Below are 26,793 nucleotides of genomic sequence, written 5' to 3'. Positions count from 1 at the left end.
GAGGGTCTCCTTACCTGTCTCTACTCTATGACCCCAGGACTGACTCCTCAGCACTTTGTGTGCTGAGTCACAATCCTTCCCTTCCTCTAGAGAGCAGATGGAAACATCTCTCTCTCTCTCTCTCTCTCTCTCTCTCTCTCTCTCTCCCCTTACCTATTCATTATGTAGTCCTTTAGATTAGTTTCAGGTCTTTCCTATCCACGCGTACTTAACCAATATATACTTAGTATTTAGTTCTACAAGGATCTCCATGTATTTTCTCTAAATAGCTGCAACAACTAAACCATCCTCTGCTGCCCATTCCATAGTGCTCTGCTGTTTTGCTCACTGGGGTAAAAATTAACAACCTCCCAGTGTTCAAGGCACTGGATTCTTTGCAATTTCTTATGGCACCATCTGAATGATGGTACTGAACAGCTTCCCTTTCAGGGTGTTCCCTTCAGAACCCAGTTGGCAAGTTGCTGTAGAACACTGACCTTGTTTACATTGGTGCTACTGTACCAGTTCTGAGCATAAAGTAACCCCCCAGTATGCCAACCCAGCAGCTCTCGTCAGCAACTAAGTGCAAGGGGAAATAGAAGAGGACTAAAAGTATGAGTGTACTCAAGCACCCATAAAGCAGAATCAAGTTACAAAGAAAAGAGGAGGGCCCATGCAAATCAGGTATGGGTTTTCTTCTTCTTCTAAACCATTACAGGTCTGGGAAGTTACATGCAATTCACGCCCAGGATACAAATCTCCCTTTTGTAATTCTCTCTCCTGCCAGCTCCAGGACACCTGAAGGGATGCAATCCCAGGGAAAGAGAAACTGTCCCTGTGCGGGGGAACAGAGTGACTGACCCATATTTTGCTCTCCTTTTTTCTTCATCCTCCATACTATCCTGAAGAGTTTTGTGGTTGTGTTTTTTTAAAAAAAAGAAGAAATCCATAGAGAACTACAACATTTTTTGTTGCAATTCACACAACTTTTTGACAAGAGGGACACAAACGGTCCCCCGTCCTGCTCTTCAAGCCATGCCTCCACAGGAGTTACTGGATTACTCACCCACTTTGCGAAGATGCAGCACCCCCAGAAGCAGTGGCTCAGAGCTGGGCATCAAGTGTGTCCTCATTGGCGATGGGGCTGTGGGGAAAACCAGCCTGATTGTGAGCTACACCACAAATGGATACCCAGACCAGTACCAGCCAACAGCACTGGACACCTTCTCAGGTAAGCAGAACAGGACAAGCTCATCCCATCCTGACGGGGTTTGGTATTTCATTTCTTTTTCTCCCCCTCCCCCCACCCACGCATTGTCTACCAGAGGTCTGGGGGGGGCATCCAAATGACCTAACAGTGGCAATGGGAACAGGCCTGGAAAGGAGCACCTGCCTTATTTGTGCATCTTTCTGATCTGAAAAGCTAAACTTTTCCTCCAGAAGATTACAGTCCTATAGGACATACAGTAGGAATCCTATTTCAGGTCTTTTAAATGGTTTTTATTGATGTTTTTTCCTGCTATTCTTATATTTGGGTTCTTTATCCTTGTTTTGATATTGTATTGTATTTTAATTTATCTTGCCTATTGATTGTTCAAGGCTGCCTTGAGACAGCTTGTGAGGAAAGGTGGGGTATAAATTTCATAAATAAAATAATAAAAGTGTTACAAACAGCCTGCTCCTGTGCACTACTTGGAAACAATTGTTTCAGTGGGACTTATTCCCAAATAAGTGTGCATAGGATTGCAACCTAGGATTGCCAGCTTATGTGTTTAACTGTAGTTAAAGCTGTCCCCAGAGGGTAGATAGAGTGATAGGCAACATGCTTCATTCTGTCCTTTCATATGGAAGTGTTACCTGCAACATGACTTCTGCCTCAAACAGGATTCTGGAGTTTCTCTTCTTTCTGCAGTTTTGTGCTTGTAACTGTAGCAGAGGGAACTGTACCTACAAACATCCAGCATTCTAAGCTTGATCTCATGTAATAAGTCAGTGGGGTGCTGAAGCATTGATGGCAGGTGTGGGATATATAGGCATGGAAGGATGTTAGGGATAGGGCAACACAATGGAATAAGGAAAGTTGTAAATGGCAGCATATATTTTGGAGACATCAAAAACCAAAATCCATCTATGGAACTCATCATTTTTATTCTTTTAAAAATGGAAGCAATGTAACTCTCTCCCTTGCACAGTTAATGAACACAGTATTTAAATAATCATTATTTAATGTGTACTATTTAAAGCTCAATAGTTATATGTATCTTACATAGTCCCAACATTAAACACTGGTGATACTGATTTAGTTAACTAAGAGTTATACACATCATTTGATAGAGGATCTCTGCAGAATGGACATCTCTTGAACTGTCAAACAGATCTGAGCAAGGGAAACTGGTTTGGCCTTTTATCCGAAACATGGGTGGAAACATGCACTCTTAGCTAACTCTGCAAGCTATCCAGTCAGTCTGGTTTTTAGGGTTTTTAATTGGGAGAGTAAAACTCAAGAGCTTATTACACTTTTCTCCAGTTAACGTAGAGGGGAAAAAGGAGACGGTTGTGTTTCATCTGGAGCAGCATTCGTTATTCATTTATGAGAATGAAACTCCCAATAGCATTTGGGGCCTGATGACCTTAGGGCCTGCCCAGACATTTGCTTCCCATATTGATGGTCACATGCTGGGGTACTAAACTGGAGCATGGGAACAAGAAGTTACAAAAAGGTGGTGCACACATTTTGGAGGGATTGCTTTCCTCCTTGATAAAACAGCTGGAATTGTTGTCATGGAATAAGATAGCATATGGTTTTTGTGTGCACCTGAAGAAGCCTGTCTGTTGTGAAATGGTACACATGGTTGGTTGGTTTGCATTTCTATCCTGCTCTTCCTCCAAGGACCCCAGAATGGCACACATGGTTATGTTTTATCCTCACAACAACCCTGTGGAGTCAGTTAGGCTTAGAGATGAGTGACTGGCCCAGAGTCACCCAGTGAGTTTCATGGCTGGAAAGGGATTTGAACTCGGATGGACTGCATCACATGGGCTATTATAGTACAGTTCCAATTATGGAACAGTAGGCTGAGACCTGGCCCTTTGTTTTGGTTTCTCTCTTTGGTGCTGCCCCTGCTGATTCTCCAGCCTCCTCCTTGGACTCCTTGGGATCATCACAGGAAATGGCACTGTTCTTATATGTGTCATTTATGAATGTCTGGGGCACGGATAGGGTTGCCCGCTCCCAGCACTACAAATGCAATTAATTGGGAATGCAGCCAGGATTGTTAAATACACAGACACGATTTCTCTCTGGGTTGTGACCTGGAAACACTAAGCGCCAAGTCAGTACACCAGACACCAAAAACCACAAGTCTTGAGTCAGTGCACCAGACCCTGCTTCCCCCCCCCTGCCCCGCCACCACACACCCCACACCCAAAATCCTTTGTCTCATCTCTAGTAGCAGAAATTCTTCATGTGAGAGCTGTAGCTTTGGAACTACTTGCCTGTCTGAAGCAAACAGAATCTCTGGGTTACTACAGAGACCAGGTGGTAACATATAGCTGTATGTCCTGCCAAGTGGTGAAGACTGTCTTCCACTTTTCCGCTTCCTTGGATTTTGGTTGTGTTTCACCGGACTGTAATATTATTCCCTTCAACATTTGGCAGAAGAATAGAGAAGACCGACTTAAGAAGTGGTTATAACCACACCGTGGAAAGTTACCACTTGGTAAAGGGTTGTCTGTATTCACCCGTGAGCTGCTCACCTTTTAGAAATGGTACAAAGCCTATTTTTCAAGATGGTTTGTGCTGATAGATTTGTTGTTTTACTTGAGTTTATCATCTTTTTTTTCAATCTTGGGGTTTACCTTAATCCATCATTATGAACACTGGTTGCATTTTTAATACATACAAAGCTTTAGTAATTTTTTTTAAAAGCTGTATTAAAACAATACTTCCCAACCATGTCAATATTGTTATTATATGGTGCCTGACCTTTGCCACAGCCTCCTAGTGCAGGGTGGCTAATTGCAACTGGGAATGACAGCTGTTGTATTTGGGTCTCAGGTTGGCCAACCCTGTTCTTGAGCTCTTCAAAGACTAGGAGTCTGAAGGTCCCCACCTCAGACAGTTTCTGTGAGCTTCATTATGTGCTCTGTAAGGAAGACTGGCAGGGCGGGAAAGTAAAACATGAGAGACTTTTGAAGGAAACTCTTGGAATTGCCTGTGAATTATTATAGCAGAGGTAACCAACCTCAGGCTCTCCAGCTCTTGTTGGACTAGAGCAGTGTTTCTCAACATTTTTGGAGTCATGGACCGGTACATTCTTCGTGTGCAGTTTTCTGGACCAGCAGTTAGTATAGGTGTCACCTCCCCCCAGGCCCCCCAAAACAATTTTGGGCCGGTAGGGGCCACCACTGGGAGCTATCCAGAGCTCATTTTCCAGGCAGCCCTTGTTGCTGGATAATGTTCATTTGAGGAAGCTAAATTAATGTTATCCAGCAATGAGGGCTGTCTGCCTAGAAATGAGCTCTGGAGAACTCACCCAGGCTCCGTGGATCCCAGGCCCCGGCGCTCTACGTGTGAGGGACCAGTACCCTCACAGACCAGCACCCAACAGCTCACGGACCAGCACCGGTTCATGGACTGGTGGTTGAGAAACACTGGACTGGAGCTCCCAACTGCAAGTTATTGAGGCTGGGTATGATGAGAGTTGCAGTCCAATAACAGCTGAAGAGGTTCCTGTTGGTCACCCCTGGACCTGAAGCAAAGAGACTATCTTTGAGAAGAGAGGGAGAGGAGAGATGTTTATTGTCTAATTATTGTCTAATTAAGATGGAGATATTGAGGGGTTTGGGAGAAGACAGTGATGTGGAAAGATCTTTGGAAAGTATATTTGGCTCTGAGACTTTTGTTCCAGAATTCAAACTTGCACTTGAAATATACTTGGGCTTTCAGAGATTGTACGAGATTTCATGGTAGGACAATAAAGATAATAGAGCTCTTTTCACGATCAATGAGAAGAGCTCGCAGGCTGTCTGCAGGGAAGGTGGGTTTAGCCTACCTTCCCTGCAGACGATCTCCTGTTTTTCCTTGGGCGGGTGAATCACCTGCCCAGATGAGCGGCGGCTCGCCTGGCAGCTCTGGGGGTCAAGGTGCTGGGATGTACCGCCATGCTTTGCCCCACCTGTAGGAGTCCCAATAATGCACTACGCAAGTGTGCGGTGCTTTACTGGGATCTCCTCTGCCCGAGTGTGCCAGCCGCGGCTGACACACAATAAAAATATTGAAGTTAAGGGAGCGCTCGTTCCCTTAACCTCTTTTTAGCAGTAGGCTACTTTGACGGGTTTGCCACCATGTAGCCACTGGGATCAGGCGTGATCCCAGTGGTTCACACGAGCATGCAAAACTGGGCTGGGCTCCCTTAGCCCATTTTTGCATGCCCGTGCGAATAGCCTCACTGTCAGTTTAATGTTTCTGATAAACTAAACTTTTACCCGTTAGTTAACCTTCAAATTTTAACCTAATTAGTTAACCTTCAAAGTGTCTTGAGATTATTTGTCTTCATTGCTGTGTCAGACTGATACAATTAACTTTTAAGGCTGCAATCCTATGCACTCTTACCTGGGGGTAAGCCCCAGTGAACTGTGAAGACTTTTATCTAATCAAGAACAGCCAGCCCATGATAACAAGCCACACATTTGGGTAGGCATTGCCAGTTCCCCTAGAAAATTTCCAACAGCCTGCCTTTTATACTTTGGAGATACTTGTATGTCATCCTGCAGTCCATTTTACATGGTTTTTCAAATGGATATATATGTAGTGGTGGGCAGTTGTAGGAGCAGTTTGTATGTTTCAAGCATTTTTATTTTAACTGGTTATGGTAGGAAAACAGGATCAAGTGTGGTGTAGTGGCTAAGAGTCATGAGCTCACCTGTGCCATGATCTCACAATAGTGAACTTAAGGCAAACCACTCCACATCTGCAACATGGAAATATCAGCATTGCAAAAATTACAAGTGGACATATGCCAGCATTCTAGAGCACTACATAAATGTGAAGTGTTACCAAGAATTACATTACATTTGAGTACACATTCAGCAGATTGGGCTGCAAGTTGGTTTCACCCCCCCCCCTCTCTCTCTCTCTCTCTCACACACACACACACACACACACACACACACACACACCACACGGTACCCCCCCACTTAAGAAAATGGATACTTTTTCACTAGTGTGAAGGCTAGTTCAGACAGGCTGAGGCATGTTTGAAGGTGACATGTCTGTTGTTTACACTGGGGGCACATGAGGTTTGGGTGACGAGGGCATGACTCAATGAACGGTGGCTCCAATGCTATATTCTAGTGGTCTGATCTGAACTTGGATTCGGTAAGCTGTGGCCAGGGGTGTATCTAGGGGTAGGGCAGGTAGGGCACGTGCCCCAGGCGCCACTTGAAGGGGGGCGCCATTTTGTAAAATTAATTTTTTTAAAAAAATGGCTGCCAAAAACAAAATGGCCACCGTGCATGCTCAAATGGCCAACTCTGTGAGGCTCTAGGTCATGCCAGGCTTTGCAGAGGCCATTTGAGCATGCACGGTGGCCATTTTGTTTTCAGTGGCCTTTAAAAAAAAAAGATTATTTTTAAAAATGGCCACTGCACATGCTCAAATGGTCCCTACGAGGCCCTAGAGGCCAGTGGGGTGAGGGGGAATCTTTGCAAACCCCCCAGCCCCCCAAAGGGGCTACGGGTAAAAATAATAATAATAAAGACAGGCACTTCTGTTTAGTTTTCCAAGTACATCTCCACATAGTATTTGGGTATTTCATGAGCCCCCACATACTGAAATTTGTAGTTTTCCAGCGTTTTTTTGGTCTGGCTACGTCCACTGCTGAATAGTTTTTGAAATATTAAAAGATTAACGAGCCTGACTTGTATCTTTCAGCTGATATTATGGTGAAGTTATCTGAAAGATGGGTGTCAGATGCTTGGACAGGGGGCGCAATTTCAGTGTTTGCCCTAGGCGCTATTTTCCCTAGATACGCCTCTGGCTGTGGCTGACAAGGGTAATGGTGTCAGAAGACCATGGCGCTGCCGCCACTGTTGTGTACCCCAAAGCAGTGATGCTGCTGTTCTGACTGGCGGTTGCACAAGCAATGTCCCCGCAGTTTCTCTCATGGTGGCGAACAGAAGAACCCACAGGGATGCAGTTTGTGCAGCTGCAGGTCAGGACAGCAGTGCCACAGCTTCTGTGCATGCAGCAACATGTGGTGGCACCAAAGTCTCCCAACACCGTTACCCATTCACATCACGTCAGCCCGTGCTTTTTAAGAAGCATTTTCTTTAGGGCTGTCACCCGATTATTTATTTTTAAATGGTTTAATCCCACTTTTCACATACATCGCAACTTACATTCTTGAAACAAAACTGTATTAACAGAACAACAAAGCAGCATTGCAGCAAATTAGAGTAACCATGTGCAGAGAGAACAGAAATATAAAATGAGTCAATTTATTGATTAAAACTCTACATACACTTGCACAGGAAGGGAACATCATTCTGAAGAAAAAATGTGTGCATGTATTACAGCAGGCGTCCTCTTAGAAGGACACAACGAGGAGGCAAAGCCTTTTCTAAGACAGTACTTGCCAAGTGCAGCTTTTATATTTAATTCTATTTTTAAAATAAATAAATTCTCTTTTTAAAAAAATTCTCTTTAACAGAGGATTTAGGGATGATTAAAGGTAAAGTGTGCCATCGAGTCGGTGTCAACTCCTGGCAACCACAGAGCCCTGTGGTTGTCTTTAGTAGCATACAGGAGGGGTTTACCATTGCCATCTCCCACGCAATATGAGATTATGCCTTTCAGCATCTTCCTATATCACTGCTGCCCAATATAGGTATTTCTGGAGAACATACCAGTGGGGATTCAAACCAGTAATCTCTGGCTTGCTAATCAAGTCGTTTCCCCGCTGCACCATTAGGTGGCTTACTTTTCTTTTAATTGCAGCAAGGATTTGTATAGCAAACGTTTGGGGAAAGGGGCACTGCCAACAAGGCTGGACTAGTTAAAGTGAGCAGGATCCAGAGACTAACACTGTATGGGAAAGGGTTAAATCCTCCAACCCTTAGGGTCATATTTTTGGGAGGCATTGGAAGCATCAGAGGGGAGGGCAGATCACCAAAAATCACCCCTCCACAGTAGTGTGAATAAAACATTCCTTCCCCCACACAGCCTTAGTCTGGATTCTGCTCAGTGTATTTGGAAATATATGTATTTGCAAACTTACATACTTATAAGCATTCACAACCAGAAGGCACAGTAGACAAGTGTGTATATATATGGATGTTATTGATTCAATATTAAAATGAGAAGGCTCAAGATTCTATACCCATGTAAATTATTTACTAAGATATAAAATTTGTTGAAACTTGATATGATTGCGAATAATATAAAAGTAAATAAAAAAGAACAAATCATTTACACTATTTTAAAATCTGATTAATTGGGAGCACCTTCTGGCAGCAAACCCTAACCCTCCAACTTGTTAGCGCAGGCTGCTGCTGGCACCTTCTCGGTTAATCAAAATGTTTTGAATCTGTTAATCTAACCAATACATTGACTACATATTGCAGCCTTGCTTTTATTCAGTGTCATGAAGTCTGTGATGACTCTGCTCTTCTTTCATTTCCATAGCAACATATGGCTACCTTTGGGAGAACAGGCAAGGCCTTATCCTGATGATTGGTAACCATTGTGTATTGTGACTTACTTTATCTTCACATTGGTTTCCAAGGTATAGCAGGTATAGCTCAATGAGTTTTTGTGCCCTATGCAATTTGTGAATGCCCATTGCTCTACCCTCTGTTGCAGTGGCTGTTCCAAAGGTGTTTGTTTATTTTCAGCATTACTCCAAGGACTCAGGCCAGCATACAATACAACCTTATCACATTTCCCCCCTCACAACAGCAGCCATGAGAGATAGTGACTTATCTAAGGCCACCCAATGAGTTTTCATAGCTAAGCAGTGATTGAAACCTTGGTTCTCATGTCCACACCCAGCACTATTCACTGCATCATCCATGGCTCCCTCAAACTGAGTTGCATTTTAATTAGAAGCCACAAAGGAGCTATCAGTAGCTTTGTCTGCCACACCCAGTTATAAGAAATAGCAGCCTGAGATTATCATCCAATTTATGAGCATGAAGAGGCCTAAACTTCAAACCCAGTTCTGAGCTGCTATACGCTTGAATGAGTTCTTCATTGGATCCAGCCTATGGTCTACTTTATACCAATCTTGCCATTTTAAAAAGAAACAACTACACAAAATGTTTGTTTCTCTTTTGTTACATATATGTGGGAATGCATATATTGCCAGATTTCTGTCATGCAGGGATGTAGAGGAGAGTTGGTCCTGTGGTAGCAAGCATGACTTGTCCCCTTAGCTAAGCAGGGTCTGCCCTGGTTGTATTTGAATGGGAGACCACATGTGAGCACTGTAAGATATTCCCCTCAGGGGATGGAGCTGCTCTGGGAAGAGCATCTAGGCTCCAAGTTCCTTCCCTGGCTTCTCCAAGATAGGACAAGATTTTTTATAGGACAAGAGATTCCTGCCTGCAACCTTGGAGAAACCGCTGCCAGTCTGTGAAGACAATACAGACTAGATAGACCAATGGTCTGACTCAGTATATGGCAGCTTCCTATGTTCCTAACTCTGCCCTCCAGCTGTTGAACTATGACTCCCATCATCCCAAGCGACAGTGGTCACTTGTCAGGGATGGTGAGTGTTGTAGTCTCGCATCTGCAGGAGGGCCACATTTGTGCAGCCCAGAGATAACAAGAGCTAACAACTGTGGGACTATAATCTTCAGAAAATCTTTCCCAACCCCAAGCCTCATATGCATGGATAGGATTTTGCTTCACTGTGTAAGCATTGTATGAAGGCAGTGGCCTACGTAATGAGGAAAATTACTGTATTTACCTGAATCCAAGATTAGGAGTCTATTTACAACGCAGGCAAACCCAGGCGAAGGGAGCTCAGACCAATTTTGCTTGCACGTGTAAACCGCCGGGATCAGGCCCGATCCCAGTAGCACCACAGCGGCAAACCCACCTATGGAGCCACCCTTCAAAATGAGATTAAGGGAGCGAGTGCTCCTTTAACCTTGTGGGTTTGGGGGGGGGGTTGGTCATGTGTCAGCCGCGGCTGCAAGCAGGTGAGGCTGGCAGACTCAGGCAGGCGGGGGAGGTGGTGGTGGATTCCCTATTATTGGAGCTCCAGGGGGTGGCACATCCCAGCACTCCAACCCTCAGAGCTGCCAGCAAGGACAGCAGAAAGCTCCTCTGCGGGGAGGTAAGCTCTTTAGGGCTTCCTCTCTGCAAACCCAGTAGCCCTTTCTCATTGCAGTGCTTGTGAGAAAGGGCTGTAGGTCTTTTCCAAGTTCTGTTCAGGTAAATACGGTACTCAGAATAATCCCATTGAAATTCAAAGGACAAGTTTGTAATTGTCCTTTTAATTTCAATGGTGCTATTTTGAGTAATTTTCTTCATCATTTCAGCCAATAGTGCCAGAGTATAGTCTAAGGGCATATGACGGGACAACCTTAATAAAGTTATCTAGCTCTGAATCTGGTCAGTGGGGGCTGCCTGCCACATTGCGTTTCATCGTGGAAAAAAATAATCAAGAGAGGTTAGACATTGTTTTGGGGCATGCTTTGACCAATCCCATGGAAGTCTGCTGTCAGGCTTTGTAGATTTCATAAGAATAGGAATCAATTAAGAGATCACAACTGAGCTACATGTGACTAGATAAAATAATAGGAACATTAATGGTGTTTCGGATAGCACTGAAAGCAAATGTACTTCTATATGCTAAGATCAGATACACTGATACTTATCATGGCAAGTTAGTTCTCAGGGTCAGCAATATGCGTAAATATTGACCTTCACCCACCCAACAATCCTGTTTAGCCTGCTTCTCTGTTTTACTGAAACTCTTGCATGGCTCAAAGGGAGAGGCCAATGCAAGGTTTAGGCTGGAGAGAGCTGCAGAACTGTAGCTGTTGAAAGCTAGAGGAAAGAAACCAACTTCCTCCTTGCACTCTGATTGATTGGGCTGACCCAGGATAAGTCCTGCTGCCCCTTTCTACACCACCACCCCTTCTCTCTCTCTCTCTCTCTCTCTCTCTCTCCATAATTCACCATACAAGCCCTGTTCATTTGTCTGTTGCCTGCCTTCTTCCCCTTGCCTCTGTCATGGTCCTTTTTAGCTGAGCTTCACCCAGGTACAGAAAGGTAGAAAAAGCACATGCAGTTGCTAAGCAAAAGCAAGTGAGGTTTTTCTTCCACAGCATGAAGGACAGTAAGAGCTGAGGTGGTTTCCTGGCAACCTACTAATTGTGTTCTCTGCCACCAAGTCAGATCCTGAGACTGATCTGTGCATGTCCCATTCTGGTCGATGTGCAGACCAATCTTGGGCATGATATCATAGATAAAATATGTCACAGAAGGCAACAGGAAAATATATGGTGTGCTCATCTTACATAATTGAGGTGGTCTCCCTAACAGAGGTAGAGGTATGAGCCACTAGGTCTGTGGGTGGTGCTCCTAACTCTTTAAAGTCAGATTCTAGTGGGCAATCATGCTTCAGTTCAGCCAAGCCTTGCTTCTACTCCAGCATCCTCATGTCTGAGGCTGTAGTTCCTCCTTTCTCCAGCCGGGCCAGTAGGAACTCCGGGGATGGGGTTTGCTTCCTAGTAGAGCCATTACTTCCAGATACCCTGCACTGCCCAGCAGAATATTGGGCCGTGCTGAGCATCTGTTCTTCCCATGTTCCAAATATGATGCCACTTGCTAAAATGGGACAACAATATGAACAGGCTGTGCCACACCACTGGTCCAACTAACCCAGTATTGTCGACTCTGACTGCCAGCAGCAATCCAGAATCTGAGGCAACTGTCTTTCCCATCATGTGCTACTTGATCCTTTTAAGTGGAGATGCCAGGAATAGAATCTGGGACCTTCTACATGCAAAGCATGCATTTATCACTGAGCTACAATGCCCTCCAAAATACTGAGATGGGGTCAGAGTGGTCCTGGGCTCAGGCAGCACTAGCTCTGCTACCCATATTAATGATATATATTTAATACAGAACATCATGTAATCAGCAATTCTCTTATATTTAGCAGTGGGAGAGCAACTGGCCCTGTTTAACCCCAGCACAGAATCCCTGCTGTGGCTGTTGCTGGTGTCTCCCTTGTGTTTCTTCTTAGACTGTGAGCCCTCAGTCTAAGAGGCCATCTGGTTCCAAGTCCCCTCTCCCTGGCATCTCCAAGATAGGGCTGAGTTTTTCTATGTAAACCATTTGGAGAACTTTTAGTTGAAAAGCAGTATATAAATAGTAATACTAATAGATTTCTGTGTGTGCCAACTATTTTCCATTCACCATGTGGGTTTGGCAAGTCCTTAGAACTGAGACACAAAGAGGGAAATGCTCAGTATCTTGGAGATCAAACCAGAATCCAAGCAACCCTTTTGATCAGGAACAGGTTTCTCTTCTTTCTCTGTGGTTAAGATGTGGTAACAGACTCAACCGTCTCCCAGCCACAAGGAAGCAATGTCTTTCACATCTGCTATTGTGATGGCTCAAAAAGTACTGTGTGATCTCGATCAATCACCGCCTCCTTTTCAAACTTCTGCATTCCCATGAATCAACTATTCAGTACAGCACAGCAGTCCTTAAATCAGTGCTGCTCTCAACCCAGTGCCAGGCAACATTTTCATGGAGGTCCAAAAGGTTGCAATCTCAGTAAGCAAATATCTGCCTTTAAACAGTTGTCCTCCTGCATCCCCCATTCCACCTTCCAAGGATAGTGAGTGCTTGTCCAGTCTGTGATCTGCAATGATTTCCTCACAAGAGTGGTTCTAACAATGGGGCAAGGCACCTTTGCACTTGACTTGCCACATAAAGTTATTCCCGCTACTAGACAGGATGACATTTTGGTCTTACTGCAAAAATTTCAGCAAACTGCCAATTATTGTTACATTCGTTGAATAATTAATTGCCAATTATTATTACATTCATTGATTTAGATGTTCTTGCTCTGGTACCAAAATGGCTTGAGTCTTCTCTTGCCTCTCTTATCCTGTAGGCTGTAAGGAAGAACCTCAGAGGGCAAGATGTCTCTAAATACCAGTTGCAGGGGAGCAACAGCAAGAGAGAGGGCATGCCCTCACCTCTTGCCTGTGGGCTTTTCAAAGGCATCTGCTGGGCTAGATAGCTCTGGGCCTGGTCCAGCAGAGCTGTTCTTATGTTCTTGTATTCTGCCTGAACCTGCCAGGCTACTGCAGTAGTGAGCAATGAAATGGAGCTCAATCCGTGCAAGTTGATGGTTACCTTTTAATTGCACCATGCCTAAGAGGTGTTTGCACTCAGTTTTCCTTTAATCAGTATTTCCTAGCAACATATTTAAACTATTATGGGATCTTCCACAATTGCTTAAAACACTTTCACCATGGAGCAAATATACCATGTTGTAGCAACTTCCACCAATAATTTCTTTGTTAAAATTTCATTTCTCCATCTTCATTTCAGTCTGTCTCTTTTTCTGCAGTCCTTTCTAAAATGTCAATGCATGCTTGACTTGTGTGTAAGTTTTACATCTTCCCTTAAACTCTTTACACATCTTTTGTTGGTGGAGATGTCACCCTAGTATTGCAAAATTGTACTTGGGATAATGTAATTCTTCATCAAAATGGCACATTCATTGCTCCTCCTACAGTAACCATGCTGTTACTGGCATTTATTGGATTTTTGTGTGTGCTGTGTTTAATGATAAGAATGCAGCTCTCCATTCTTCATGCCTGCAAAATGCTGTGTGGGTTTATTTTGAATGTCCCATTTTATTTTTTAGAGACTGTGCACTCCCTCATTGCACAGCTACAGGGTCGGAGTGCTCATCCAGCTATTTTTTAAGTCAGCCTTCCAAAGGGAAGAACGCTTATGTCTCTGAGTGGCCCCTTCTAGTAACTTTTGCTTTCCCAGTCTGATACAAACCAAATGTAGGGCTCCTTCCCATGCGTTGTAAGGGACCCCAATGGTGATATTCCCCCCCCCATCTGCCAATTTGTTTCAAGATGGCAGCCACCCATGTGTGTCACATGTGTTGACAGTTGGATACAAACCAGATTTGCCACACAAGGGAGGGGGCCTAGTTAGGAATCACCACGCTGAAGGAAGCGGAAAGTAGGCTCCATTAGTTCTGCATCGCACTATTTGTTTTTTAAAGTACACAACACCTGCAAAGCTGCTACTTCTTCTTTCTCTCAGCAGCAATGCCTCATCTTTTTGCAAACAGGTTTTGAGAATTATTAGTTTTAATTCATTGGCAACTGTACAGCCTCCACCCCCGCATCTCTTTCCTGGGTGGGATTGCACATCTAAGCATTTTTTAAAAACAACAACAGCTGATCACCTGCACTGCACCGTCTATTATTATGTGTAGCTGGGATGTTGCTCTACTATTGTCATGGAAGAAAGGCTGATTGGTGTATCACACAGACACTAAAATATGCTTGGGGCACCCTTTGCCTGATTACACTGAAAGGCCCTGAGGAAACAAAAGCTATTTCTCCCAGGAAATCACTGCAAACTCTAAAGCCAGTTGTTTGTAGTCCTTTTCACTCTTCTGCTAATGAGGAGTGATCTCTGAGAAGAAATTAATCCTGTCTCAAGAAAATAAAGGACATATACACTCCCCAGCTGAGTAAAAGACACACTATCACTATCACTAGCTGGTGCTAAGTATGGGCTATTGTCACCTTTAGCACAGGATGTCTGCCCTCCTCCATGACACACTCATGCTAATTATGCATTTTGTCATGATTTATTTTTATCACCCAGTCTCTCCCTTTCCTGTATTCCCTGTTAGTTGAGTTATCACCACACTTCAGGTCAGCTCTCATCTTTACCTTCAACTAGCCCCTGATTCTAGGCCTTTGGCCATTGTGGCTGAAGATGATGGAAACTGTAGCCCAACAACATCTGGAGATCCAAGATTTGGAACCCTAGAGCTCACCTCAACCATTGCCAGGGACCAAAAGACACTGACTGACATACCTTGCAAAGTACATCAGCCCAGTAAAATTGCGTGCACAATGTGAAAATGATGTTTACACTAGAATAAGCCCATTGGAAATAATGGGTTTACTCTTATGACTGCTCAGTTTTTGCATTTGTGCAACTTGCACACATGCAACATGGTTAGAGTGTTGGACTCGGACTGGGAAGAGCCAAGTTCGAATCCCCATTCAACCATGAAACTCACTGGGTGACTCTGGGCCAGTCACGTATCTCTCAGCCTAACCTACCTCACTGGGTTGTTGTGAGGATAAAAATAATCATGTGCACCACTCTGAGCTCCTCAAAGAAAGAGCGGGATATAAATGTAAAAATAAAAAAATAAAATAAAATATGTCAGCCACTACTTCACATAACCCTATTATAATGCTAGCTTTTACATGTATTTTAATTATAAGCTGCTTTGGGAGTCAATTGGCTGAAAAGTGGAGTGTAACTATAATAAATAAATTTCCATGAATGTTCTAGAGATTGAATTGCTCATATCTGAGCCCCTTAGGCGGGGATCTGTCTTCATAATTGCTTCAAGCACCATGTACATAGATGGCAATTAAAAATTAAATAAATAAATAAATAATGCATTTTATAAAAACTTTATTCGCTAGCCTCCCCATAACAAATTGTTCTCTGGGCAGCTCACAACACTGCATTAAAACATCCAATAAAAACACATCAAATCACAACACACAATACAAAACAATTTTAATTTTAACCTCTCACTTAGATTACTGCAATGCATTGTGTGTGAGGCTGCCTTTGAAAATGGTCCAGAAACTGCAGTTAGTACAAAACAGGGCTGCAAGATTATTAACTGGGGCTGGGTACTTTGGTCATCTTGCGCCAGTGCTTCACCAGCTGTACTGGCTCCCAGTCCATGTCCAGACCCATTCAAAGTGCTGGTTCTAACCTTTAAAGCCCTAAATGGCTTAGGACCGGGTTACCTGAGAAAGCGCCTTGCCCCATATGTCCTGACTCGGACCTTAAGATCTTGGCCTTGCTCCAAGTGCCCCTGCCAAACGAGGTGAGGTGGGTGGCTACTAGGGAGAGGGCCTTTTCGGTGGTCACACCGTTTATGGAACAAACTCCACAGTGAGGTTAGCCTGGCACCGTCACTTTGTTCTTTCAGATGCCAGGTGAGGACCTTTCTGTTCACTCGGACTGCTGTAATATGATCAAAGTACCCAGTCCCAGTTAATAATCTTGCAGCCCTGTTTTGTACCAACTGCAGTTTCTGGACCGTTTTCAAAGGCAGCCTCATGTACAATGCATTGCAGTAATCTAAGTGAGAGGTTACCAGAGCATGAGTAACTGTGAGCTATCCAGGTACCTCCAGATCAATGTATAAACTGCTCAGGCTTGGGTGAGAACGCTTAAACAATACTTGTCTCATCAGTCATTCACCTACCTATTTACACTTTTATCCTTTTGGGCATTATGTTTGATCATTTCATCAAGCCTCTGTTCCAGTGTCTTTTGATTTTTCTGCCCCTAGAGGACACTTTCAGGACTGATCAGGTCTGCCAAGAAACCCTTGAGCATCTACCAGGGAACCCCTGTGGAGGACTTGATACCACTGCTGGAATAACACTAGTTGACACCATGACTATATTTGTTCAAGGAAGTCCCATGGACATTAAAAAGACAGGGCAGGCACGCCAACCATTGTCACTAATGTGGAAAAAATAGGAGGCCTGTAAGGGAAGGGCATTTGTATTGCATCGGAGGCTGCTTGGGTGTTTCCCCCCCCCCCCCCCGTCTCAGGGTACCTTGCAATTACAGTTTGCAAACAAGGCACAATTACAAACAAAGCACAAATAATCCACCACCAGTATGGTTTCATTGTTGACAGTAAACAACTCTGGGTGTTTGGGACAGAGATTCCATTACTTCATTCCTGGGGCAGCAAGAGAAAGGAGGTCATCAGAGATCTAAATAAGAACTGCCTTTCAAATGACTGCTTTCTGACAATGCACTTCTGCACAGGGAATAGTAAGTAATAGGGATATAGATTGTCAAGTCTAATGATTGCACACATGTGTATTGTGCTCTGTGTACATGCAGTGCAAACACACTGGGCAGACAAAGTTAGTTCTGGCTTCCAGGGGCACAGCAAGGTTGGAGTGGGCCCTGAGACAAAAAGTGAAGAGGGGCTCCTGGCCATGCCTACTCCCACCTTCTTCTTCGGGGTGGGGGAGAGCAAAGAGCAAGCTGTCTCCCAGCCAGTGGGCCCCCTCCCTCCCAATACAATACAGGGCCAGCTCCAGTTTCTCGGGCATCCTCAGCAAAATGCCCTCCATGGCCCTCCCTCCTAACTGGGTGGGTTCCAAGAAAGTCACCCCCTCCACCACCAAACAGTAGGTCCATCTGAAGGCTCTGGGCCCTCAGCAGCTGCCCAGCAATGCCACCCCCTCATACCGGTCCTATTAAATTACACGTTTGTTCGAGAAACCTGATTATCTACATGCAGATTGCCCAGTTTCTTTCCATGTACGAATTTCTCCGTATGTCGAGTTATAATAATCCTCTCCTTCCTTACCTTTCTTCTTTCCCTTCATGTGTCATGTCATGAGACTCTGGGCAGGGCCTGATTTTGTGTTTTTTTTCTTAGTTCAGCCCTGAGACAACCTTAGCTACCTGACAAATAGTGTGTGTGTGCGTGCGTGCGTGCGTGCGCGCGCGCACACACACGCACATGTATACAAATATAAGTAGCTAAGGAAGCAATCGCTCATGCTCTGAACTGTGTTCATCCCACTCTAAATATCTGGAGAGATTAATGTTCTCTATTATATTATTGCCAGGGTGCCATTTGAAGAGAAGTACCCGTACTTACTTCAAACACCACATACAAAAGTGCCAAGTGTGTTCTGCTATGTCTGTGTGAATGCAGCTTTATGGTGATGCGGGGTGGTGTGAGCAGAGGAGAGGGAAATCTTTTTAAATGACTCTGAATCAACTTTCTCCTACATTGTGAGTGTTTAATCAAATTATTATTATTATTTTACATTTATATCCCGCTCTTCCTCCAAGGAGCCCAGAGCGGTGTACTACATACTTAAGTTTCTCTTTCACAACAACCCTGTGAAGTAGGTTAGGCTGAGAGAGAAGTGACTGGCCTGGAGTCACCCAGCTAGTTTCATGGCTGAATGGGGATTTGAACTCGGGTCTCCTCGGTCCTAGTCCCGCACTCTAACCACTACACCACGCTCCCCCACCACTACAGCCTCCCCGTCTCTGACAAATTTTTAAAAGGCACTGAAGACACATTTATTCACCCAGGCTTTTAATTAGATTTGTAGTTTTAAATAAATTTAATATTGGGTTTTATATGTTTTTAATCTTTTACATAATTTTAATTGTTAATTGATTTAATGTTTTAAATGATTTTCATTGTAAACCACCCAGAGACACAAGTTTTGGGTGTTATAGAAACAAACAAACAAACAAACAATTAACACTTACATCTTCTCTTTCTCTTTGCAGTTCAGGTACTAGTGGATGGTGCACCAGTCCGTATTCAGCTGTGGGACACTGCAGGACAGGTGAGGCCCATAAGCCTAACTAAAATTAAGAAAGCAGTCTCGATTGCAATGACGTGTCAAGAATTATGTGAGAAAGCGCATCTGGGGATAAGAGTGAAATAATATTTACATTGTGGAACCGGCAGGTCCGCAAATTTTTTTAAAAAAATTTAAAGTCAAGGAGAAGTACCTGTAGCCCCTTCGGGGGGCTTGCTGAAGCCGCGGGTGTGTCCGTGTGTCTGCACGGGTTCCCTCTCCCCCCACCAGCCTTCTTCATAACTGCTGCGGCCACCGAAGAGGGTATTTGTGCATGTGTGGTGGCCGCCAAAATGGCGGCCGCTCGCTCTTACGGAGGCCCGAAAGGGCCGAAAATGCTTCAGTTACCCGCTGCGGCGGTGATGAGGAAGGCTGGTGGGGGGAGAGGGAACCTGCGCAGACCACCACCACCCCCGGCAGCTTCCGCAAGCCCCCCGAAGGTGCTACGGGTACTTCTCTTTGACTTTAAATATTTTTTTAAAAAAATTCACAGACCGGTCCGGGATCGGACCGGGGGGGGCGGTTCAATGGGGGGGCCAGACCGAACTGGGCCGGTTCCGTTCGAGGCCGGTCCGGCCAGACAGTTCCGTGCACACCCCTATTCAAAACATCTCAGTAATTCTTATAACACTCCTGTACAGCAAGCTGAACCGTATGGAGCCCTTCATAGTCATGCTTCTCAAAATGGGAGTTACTTAAATACAGAGGTGAAGGCCTTGCTAGGGAAATAGAATCATAGAATTGGAGGGACATCTTGTAGGCCATCTAGTCCAACTTCCTGCTCAATTCAGGAAACCCAGAACTAGACCATCACCAAAAGATAAGTCTCCAGCCTCTGTTTGAAGACCTCCAGAGAACAGGTGCCCACCCACCCCACAAATATTTCTTCCTCCAAAGAATACCTCCCCCAAAAAAGACTGCAGAATAACTGTTTTTGTTTGTCTTGCTGGAATCTCTCTTTTAGTGGGCTGTATAATATGCAGTTTCCCCTCTCCTTTCCATTGGTCTAAATGAGCCTGTAATATTAGGAGAGTGAGCTACCAAGTTGTCTTAGTTATACTTGGGACAGCTCAAACTAATTTTTGTTTTGTTTTGTTTTGTTTTGTTGTTTGGTTTGTGGAAGTTTGCTAGAACAAAGGCTGAAAACTCCTACTTTAGAGCTTTTTGGAAAAGACAGTATTTGGGAGCCAATAGCTATCATTTTTGCTGTAGGCATCGCAAACTGATCTTGGTATCTCTGTTTTTCCTCCACAGGAGGATTTTGATTGCCTCCGTGCACTCTGTTACCCTGACAGTGATGTCTTCCTGGTCTGCTTCAGTGTTGTGAATCCCACATCCTTCCAAAACATCACAGAGAAATGGATCCCTGAAATACGAACTCACAATCCAGAGACGCCAGTGGTGCTGGTGGGGACACAGGCTGACCTGAGGGATGATGTGAATGTGCTAATCAGCCTGGACCGCTACCGCGTGAAGCCTGTACCTAGAACTCAGGCTGAAGGCCTGGCTGAGAAAATTCGGGCTCAGACTTATGTAGAGTGCTCCGCTTTGACTCAAAAGAACTTGAAGGAGGTTTTTGACACAGCTATTGTCAGTGCAGTTGAGCACAAGGCCCAACAGGAAAAGAAAATGACAGCCAAGGGAATCAAGACCCTCTCCAAATGTCGATGGAAGAAATTCTTCTGTTTTGTCTGAAGCTGGTGTGGCAGTGAAAAGGCCTATAAGCCAGAACTGGACCTCATACTTTTCCCCCCAGAAGGTGAAGTGATGAACTAATGGCTCCAGCAAGGAGAGCAATATCAGCCCAGGGAATGTAGAGCCCCTGCAATTGCTGGGTTATGGAAGAACTTGCCCAGAAGACAGAAAGCGGACTTGTATTGCGCCAGGATACCAAATGGTCCACGCAAATGTTAAGCAGTTGGTATGCTTTGCTACTTCATATACTGGAGTTTAGTATTAAAGAACATCCAAGATTTATTATTTTAGATATACCAGGTTGCATGGCCAGTTTCCAGAACCTCCTAAAGGCTTCACAATACCTGAATGAAACACTGAAGTAAAACTTGAGACGTAACATTGAGGTTTATCAGTACTTTAGCAGATGTTTTCAAGGCAGAGTTGAAGATATAGGGATTTCACTTGAGAGGCTACATCACACAATAATATGGTCTGCTCAATCAAAAGTATCACTCAAAGTTTTCATTCAGTGCTGCTTGTGGAAGTGGAATATGTCCTCAGGATACAACCAGGCAGGGGTTCTGGGACTTGGGTCCCCAGATGTTATTGGATTACAGCTCCCATCATTCCCTGCCACAATGGTCTTTGTGGCAAGAAAATGGTCTTTGTGGCTCCAACAACATTTGGGGACCCAAATTTAAGAACCTCTGGAGTTAGATGAAGGAGCATTGACTGTGCGTCACACCCTTAAAAGGACAAAACATTCCCTGATTACAGGACCTGGAAAGATCCCTATGGCACCACAAAGCTAGTGTAATTCAAGACTAATTTTAAAGGACCATTTGGTCTTCGCAAGATGACTTTTGAAGTGGCCTCATAAGTCTAGATAGGTGGAAAAAATATAAATAATGTGTCTTGGGGGAATTTTGTTCCAACAGGAATGAAGGATCCCACTGAAGAATTAATCCTTGGAAATGTTACATGCACTGTCCATTCTTATTTAACCTTTCCATATGAAAGCACTCACTGAATCACTTCAAAACTCATCCCGTGAGAACACATATTCTGAATCTGAATTCAAATGTTTCTCATTCAGTTTGAACTCTGAGAAAGAGTGCAGTCCTAAGATCATGCTTACTCAGAAGCTCCATTGAGTTAAATGGCACTTCACTACCTAGTGCTTTGGATTGCAGCTTTGGACTTCTTTCTCCTACATGTGCACCTCTGGATTTATTTTTGCCAACATTGTGCTTCCTTCCACATACAGGTGTACAAGTGAGGGCATTAATAATAATATTACCTATTTTTAGTAAAATGTCCCCAGCACTATACCAACAGAACAAGCACATAGTGAAATAAATGAATGTGCTCTGCCAGAAATTTACTTTTGAGAGTATTTGCTATATCACACTCCTTCATATCTCAATCCTGACCTGTAGGACTTCAGTTCCCTCCCTGAAACCCTTTTGAAGAGACTGATTAGTTAGTCTGTCTGGTTCTGCCAGTTTGGCTACAAGGATTGTTTTTATGGAACATGAAAGGCTAGAGAGAGAGAGGAAACTAACTCCTCAAATTTGAGATGGAAATACAACCACACACCCCAAAACAGCTGTGGCCCTGGTGTCAGTGCATTTGAAAACCAGCCACAGATATTTTAAACTGGGTATTAAAAAATGAGAGAGGGATGCTGGCAGACTGTTCACTTCTCAAAATGCAGCTATAGCTGGTTGCAATGTAGTAAAAGATAGATTTTCATTTGTTGAAAGAAATTGTGTTGTCGCTAACTCAGTTCTATGTCTAAATGTGAATGTCTCCATTTAAAGAGAAACCTTGTGGAACCTAGTACATTTGAAAGAAATGTAAGATAATTACGTGTGTATGACAAAAGTAAAGGCAAGAAGGAGACAAAACATGAAGCTAGGGGAGAAATGAAGATAGGGAGAAGCATGTGATAGAGAGAGCAGAGCAAGAGGGAAAGAGAGAGATGGGGATAGAAAAAGGAGAAGGAATAAGGGAAGGAGGAAGTGCTTAAAGAAGCTGAAAGGGAAAGAGAGAGAAAAACAGGTTTTTGTTGTGGAGTTTAATAATGCTGGCCGAGTTTTTTGAGCCCTAGGAAAGTCCTTAATGACCTCATCTATTAATTCTTTGTTATACTTCAGATTCAAATGAAGGAATGGGGAAATAAAATTGTTTTGTTTTATGTCTTGCACAAAAAGCAATTGAAAGAGTGAATTTCTCCATGCACCATGAAATCCCTGGCCATGCTGCCTGCAGGTGCAAAATGGAAGCCAAAGACTCAGGATTCTAACCCTTTCCCCTGGTGCCGAAAGAGTTGTGCAGCAAGCATCATATAGCCCTTGAGCAGCAGGGGTCTGCCTGGTCCCACACATGGATAGAATATGGAGCATGGCGTGCTAATGCTAATGGAAATCTGAAGCTCTAGATGAGAAACAAGGATGGTTGTAAATATTTCACTTTGCACAAGACACGGGAGAAAACAAAAACAATGCATACACTACCATATTAGTAGCATGGTTACATCTCTTGTGAATCTAAAACTGGAAGAATAATATGTTCATGGGAATATCCTCGAATTCATTCAAAGCTTTGGAAAGTGTAGGCAGTAACTAGAACAGGAGTGGCTTTGCTTACTTATATTATGTTTCCACAGGCACGGTGCTGTGCTGAAAAGGCTGTGCAGGCCACTGTAAGAATCATGGTTCTTGGGATCATTTCAAATGTGATGACACAAATAGGATTTCTGGGTAGAAAAAACACACACACACAAAACATGGGTTACTGCATATGATGACAATATATTTTCCCATTTTGCCACATAGAAGTACACTGAGAAGCTGAGCCATGACTTCCCAGCATGCATACACCTTGCAGGGCAATCTGCTACACACCATTTGCATGTTGGAAATTGGCCTTGTATGAAGCCGTTCTTGATCATCATGGCTCCCTAGTTGCACGGTACAGCTTTGCTGTATAAGGAGAACACTTTGCATGTTGGGTCTTTATGCATTTCCACTGTGTGCAGGGAAAGTGTCCTCGAATGAGGCTGAACTAGCCTTGTCCTGAGGATGCAATCTCAAAGGTAGTATCAACAGCAGGAGGGACCACCATGCTTCCCTTTGCTACAGCAGCACTGAGGGAATCGTGGATGTTGTCGTTCCATATTGTAGCATTGTACAGATCCCCAGATTCCTGGGAAAGAACCAGTACTGTACTGACTCCTGCTCCCATTGCCCTAGAGACTGTGTATCAAACCCTTTTTCAAATAAAGATGTTATGTTTGAGCATAAAGGCTGTTTGTCCATTATTTTCACTGGGAGGAAACCCAGCAAAATGTGCAGCTGGAACAACATTATTCAAGAAGATTTTTATTATTCCCTCTGCAGCGCTGCTGTTGTACAAGAGTATTCAAGGTGTCTTACAATGATTTTTTTTTTAATCACAGCAAGAAACAATATGAAAAGGATTGTAGCCAAATCTTAAAAGACACATGCACAGAGTTAAATCCCAATTAGTGACTAATGATAGCAAAAGCCAGCACCAGCCCTACATAGGAAGCTGCCTTATACTGAATCAGACTGTTAGTCCATTTAGCTCAACATCGTCTACAGTGATCTTCCCTATTTTTCAAGTGGAAGCCATTTTGACCATCCCCCCCCCCCCCCCAAAGTGAGAGCCATTTCCCATTATATTGATCTCTACACATTAGTGCATTCTTCTCAGTGCTGGGAGGACGCTTTAAGAGAGATGGAGCCCTCTCTTAAGAGCTCTAGGAGAAAAGCACTGGGAAAGGCGATACTTTTCAGCACTCTGTGCATGCCTTCAAAGAAGGTGCAGGGGCTTAAGAAGACTCTGTTTTCCGCCAAGGAGCCCTCACAGTGTTGGGCAAAGCCCAGCTCTTCACAGTGAGAATGGTTGTCTGCACATGGTGCCCAGAGGACTCTACAGAGTATTCAGCTTTGGCCCAAGCTTTGCACGGGCCCAGAAAACAATTAGCCAGGGGGCTGCACTTAGGATGGATGTAGGCTGCCATTGGCCCCCGGGCCTTATAATGAAGAACACTGGTCTACTCTGACTGGAAGCAGCCCTCAGGCATTTCAGGCAGATATTCCCCTGCCTTACCTGAAGATGCTAGGGATTGAATCTGGGACCCTTTACATGCAAAGCAGATGCTCTTCCACTGAACAATGGCCCTACCCTCAAGGTTCTATCTTCTATGGCCAGGTTTCTTAACCTTGGGCCCAGAGATGTTGTTGGACTACAACTCCCAGAATCCCCAGCCACAAAGCTGCCATATACCGAGTCAGACCACAGGTCCATCTAGCTCAGTGTTGTCTACACAGACAGGCAGTGGCATCTCCAAGGTTGCAGGCCAGAGTCTCTCTCAGCCCTATCTTGGAGATGCCGCCAGGGAGGGAACTTGGAACCTAGATGATCTTCCCAGATCGGCTCCACCCTTAGAGCCATGCAATGTTAGGGCCACACCCCATAACCATCTGGTGACTAGCTCCTGGGAAAGCCAGCATAAATTGGCCCCCAGAGATTGTGACGAGCTGGTGATTTGGTGATATCCACAACCAAGCACAGGATTCCATAGGAACATAGGAAGCTGCCATATACTGAGTCAGACCATTGCTCTATCTAGCTCAGTATTGTCTTCACAGACTGGCAGTGGCTTCTCCAAGGCTGCAGGCAGGAATCTCTTTCAGCCCTATCTTGGAGAAGCCAGGGAGGGAACTTGGAACCTTCTGCTCTCCCCAGAGTGGCTACATCCCTTAAGGGGGATATCTTACAGCGCTCACACACATCATGTCTCCCATTCATATGCAACCAGGGCAGACCATGCTTAGCTAAGGGGACAAGTCATGCTTGCTACCACAAGGCCAGCTCTCCTCTCCAGAGTTTGTCAGCAGGTGATGAAAGTTAGATCCTGTTCATGGGGTATGCACAACTTGGCACGGCCCAAAAGTCAACTTGTGCAGGTTTTTCAAGTAGCCAGCCCATGCTTGGATACTTACATGAACTGAGTTTCAGAAATGTTGCAATGAAGAGAGAAATTTCACAAGAGCTGAAAGGGTGGGAATGGTGTAGGTCATGTCAATGTAGAATTTATACTGTTTGTTCCTGAGATAGATCTGTTTAACAACGCAGCAGAATAAAGAACAGGAAGCTTCTTCATGTACAGCACACAATCCACGGAACTGGTTGCACTGCCATCGTGTGAAGACGAATAGCCAGTGTGGTGCAGTGGTTAGAATGTCAAGCTAAAGGTGGGGAGATCTATTTATATCCCTCTTCAACTGTGAAACTCACTGGGATGTCTTTGGACTAGTCCGTCACTGACTTATGTACCGCACAACAAGCAGTACTGTGCCCAAGCGGGATGCAGGCTTATTAGTTCTGTGGCACTCACCACTCTGTCACCACTCCGAGTGAAGGCAGGAAGGCGCTGTGCTCAGGATGCTGCATGGGTACAGCTGCTCCAACACACAGAGTCATTGACATGTAGCCTCCCCAACTTGCACTAGGAGTGGTGACAGAGTGGTGAGAGCCAGTAAGCCTGCATCCCTCTTGGGTGGGTGAACTGCTTGCTGTGCAGTTATATAAGCCACTATCTAGATTTATCTAGATTGAGATTTATCTAGATTTAGTTTTGATTTTCATTGTTAGTTGATTTTAATTGTTTTTATTTTGAAGTAAACCGCCCTGAGCCATTTTTGGTAGGGCAGTATAGAAATGAAATGAATGAATAAATAAATAAATAATCAAACAAACAAACAAATAATCAATCAAACAAACAACCCTTGCTAACTTGGCAAAGAGGCACCTTTTAACGTGGTGATTCTCTTTGTTTAGCAGGGGGAGAGTAACTGGCCCTATGCACCCCCAGCATAGTACCTCCAGGGACTGTTGCTGGTGTCTATCATGTTTCTTTTTAGATTGTGAGCCCTTTGGGGACAAGGATCCATCTTATTTATTTATTATTTCTCTGTGTAAACCTCCCTGAGCCATTTTTGGAAGGACAGTATAGAAATCGAATGAATGAATGGATAATAACAATAACAATAACAAAAAATATCTCAGTCTAACCTAGTTCAGAGGGTTATTGTGAGGATAAACTAGGGGGCACAGTACAAACCCTGTATGCTTCCATGAGCTCCTTGGAGAAGAAAGTAGGATATCAGTGTAATCCAGGGGCGTAGCAAAGTTGGAGTGGGCCCAGAGACAAGGTTTTAAATTGGGCCCCCCGTCACTGAAGTAAAATATATGTATGTATGTGTATGTATGTATGTCTCCTATGTGCCGCAATAGAACATCATCCTAAATTATTTTTTTAAAGGTTTTGTAAATTGTGGATGATGCAAGTCATTTAATGGTAGTAGCGAAAGACATGCCGTTCTGGTAGCTCCAGGTCTTAACACTCACATCAGT

At 44.1% G+C, this 26,793-nt stretch overlaps 1 protein-coding gene across 2 annotated transcripts; it reads left to right on the top strand.

Moving 5' to 3' along the window:
* Nucleotides 1-496: 496 nt before the first annotated feature.
* On the top strand, nucleotides 497-23,652 carry RHOV (ras homolog family member V). Of its 2 annotated transcripts, XM_053309506.1 has the most exons (4): nucleotides 497-663; nucleotides 767-1,210; nucleotides 18,593-18,651; nucleotides 19,921-23,652. In XM_053309506.1, exons 2-4 carry the CDS (start codon nucleotides 1,015-1,017, stop codon nucleotides 20,359-20,361), a joined length of 696 nt encoding a protein of 231 aa, XP_053165481.1. In that variant the 5' UTR covers nucleotides 497-663; nucleotides 767-1,014; the 3' UTR covers nucleotides 20,362-23,652. The 2 variants fall into 2 exon arrangements, with proteins under 2 accessions (XP_053165481.1, XP_053165397.1); XM_053309422.1 differs by lacking the exon at nucleotides 497-663 and having other exon boundaries at nucleotides 671-1,210.
* The last annotated feature ends 3,141 nt before the right edge of the window (nucleotides 23,653-26,793 follow it).

Source organism: Hemicordylus capensis, chromosome 1, assembly GCF_027244095.1.
Source record: "Hemicordylus capensis ecotype Gifberg chromosome 1, rHemCap1.1.pri, whole genome shotgun sequence".
NCBI classification, from domain to species: domain Eukaryota; kingdom Metazoa; phylum Chordata; class Lepidosauria; order Squamata; family Cordylidae; genus Hemicordylus; species Hemicordylus capensis.
The sequence above is the reverse complement of the archived record's forward strand: the minus strand, read 5'-3'. Positions and strand labels throughout refer to the sequence as shown.

Coding starts and splice junctions, on each gene's coding strand:
- RHOV (XM_053309506.1), top strand. CDS start 1,015: ATGCCTCCACAGGAGTTACTGGATTACTCACCCACTTTGCGAAGATGC. Junction 1,211..18,592: donor AGCACTGGACACCTTCTCAG/GTAAGCAGAACA, acceptor TTCTCTTTGCAG/TTCAGGTACTAGTGGATGGT. Junction 18,652..19,920: donor TGTGGGACACTGCAGGACAG/GTGAGGCCCATA, acceptor TTTCCTCCACAG/GAGGATTTTGATTGCCTCCG.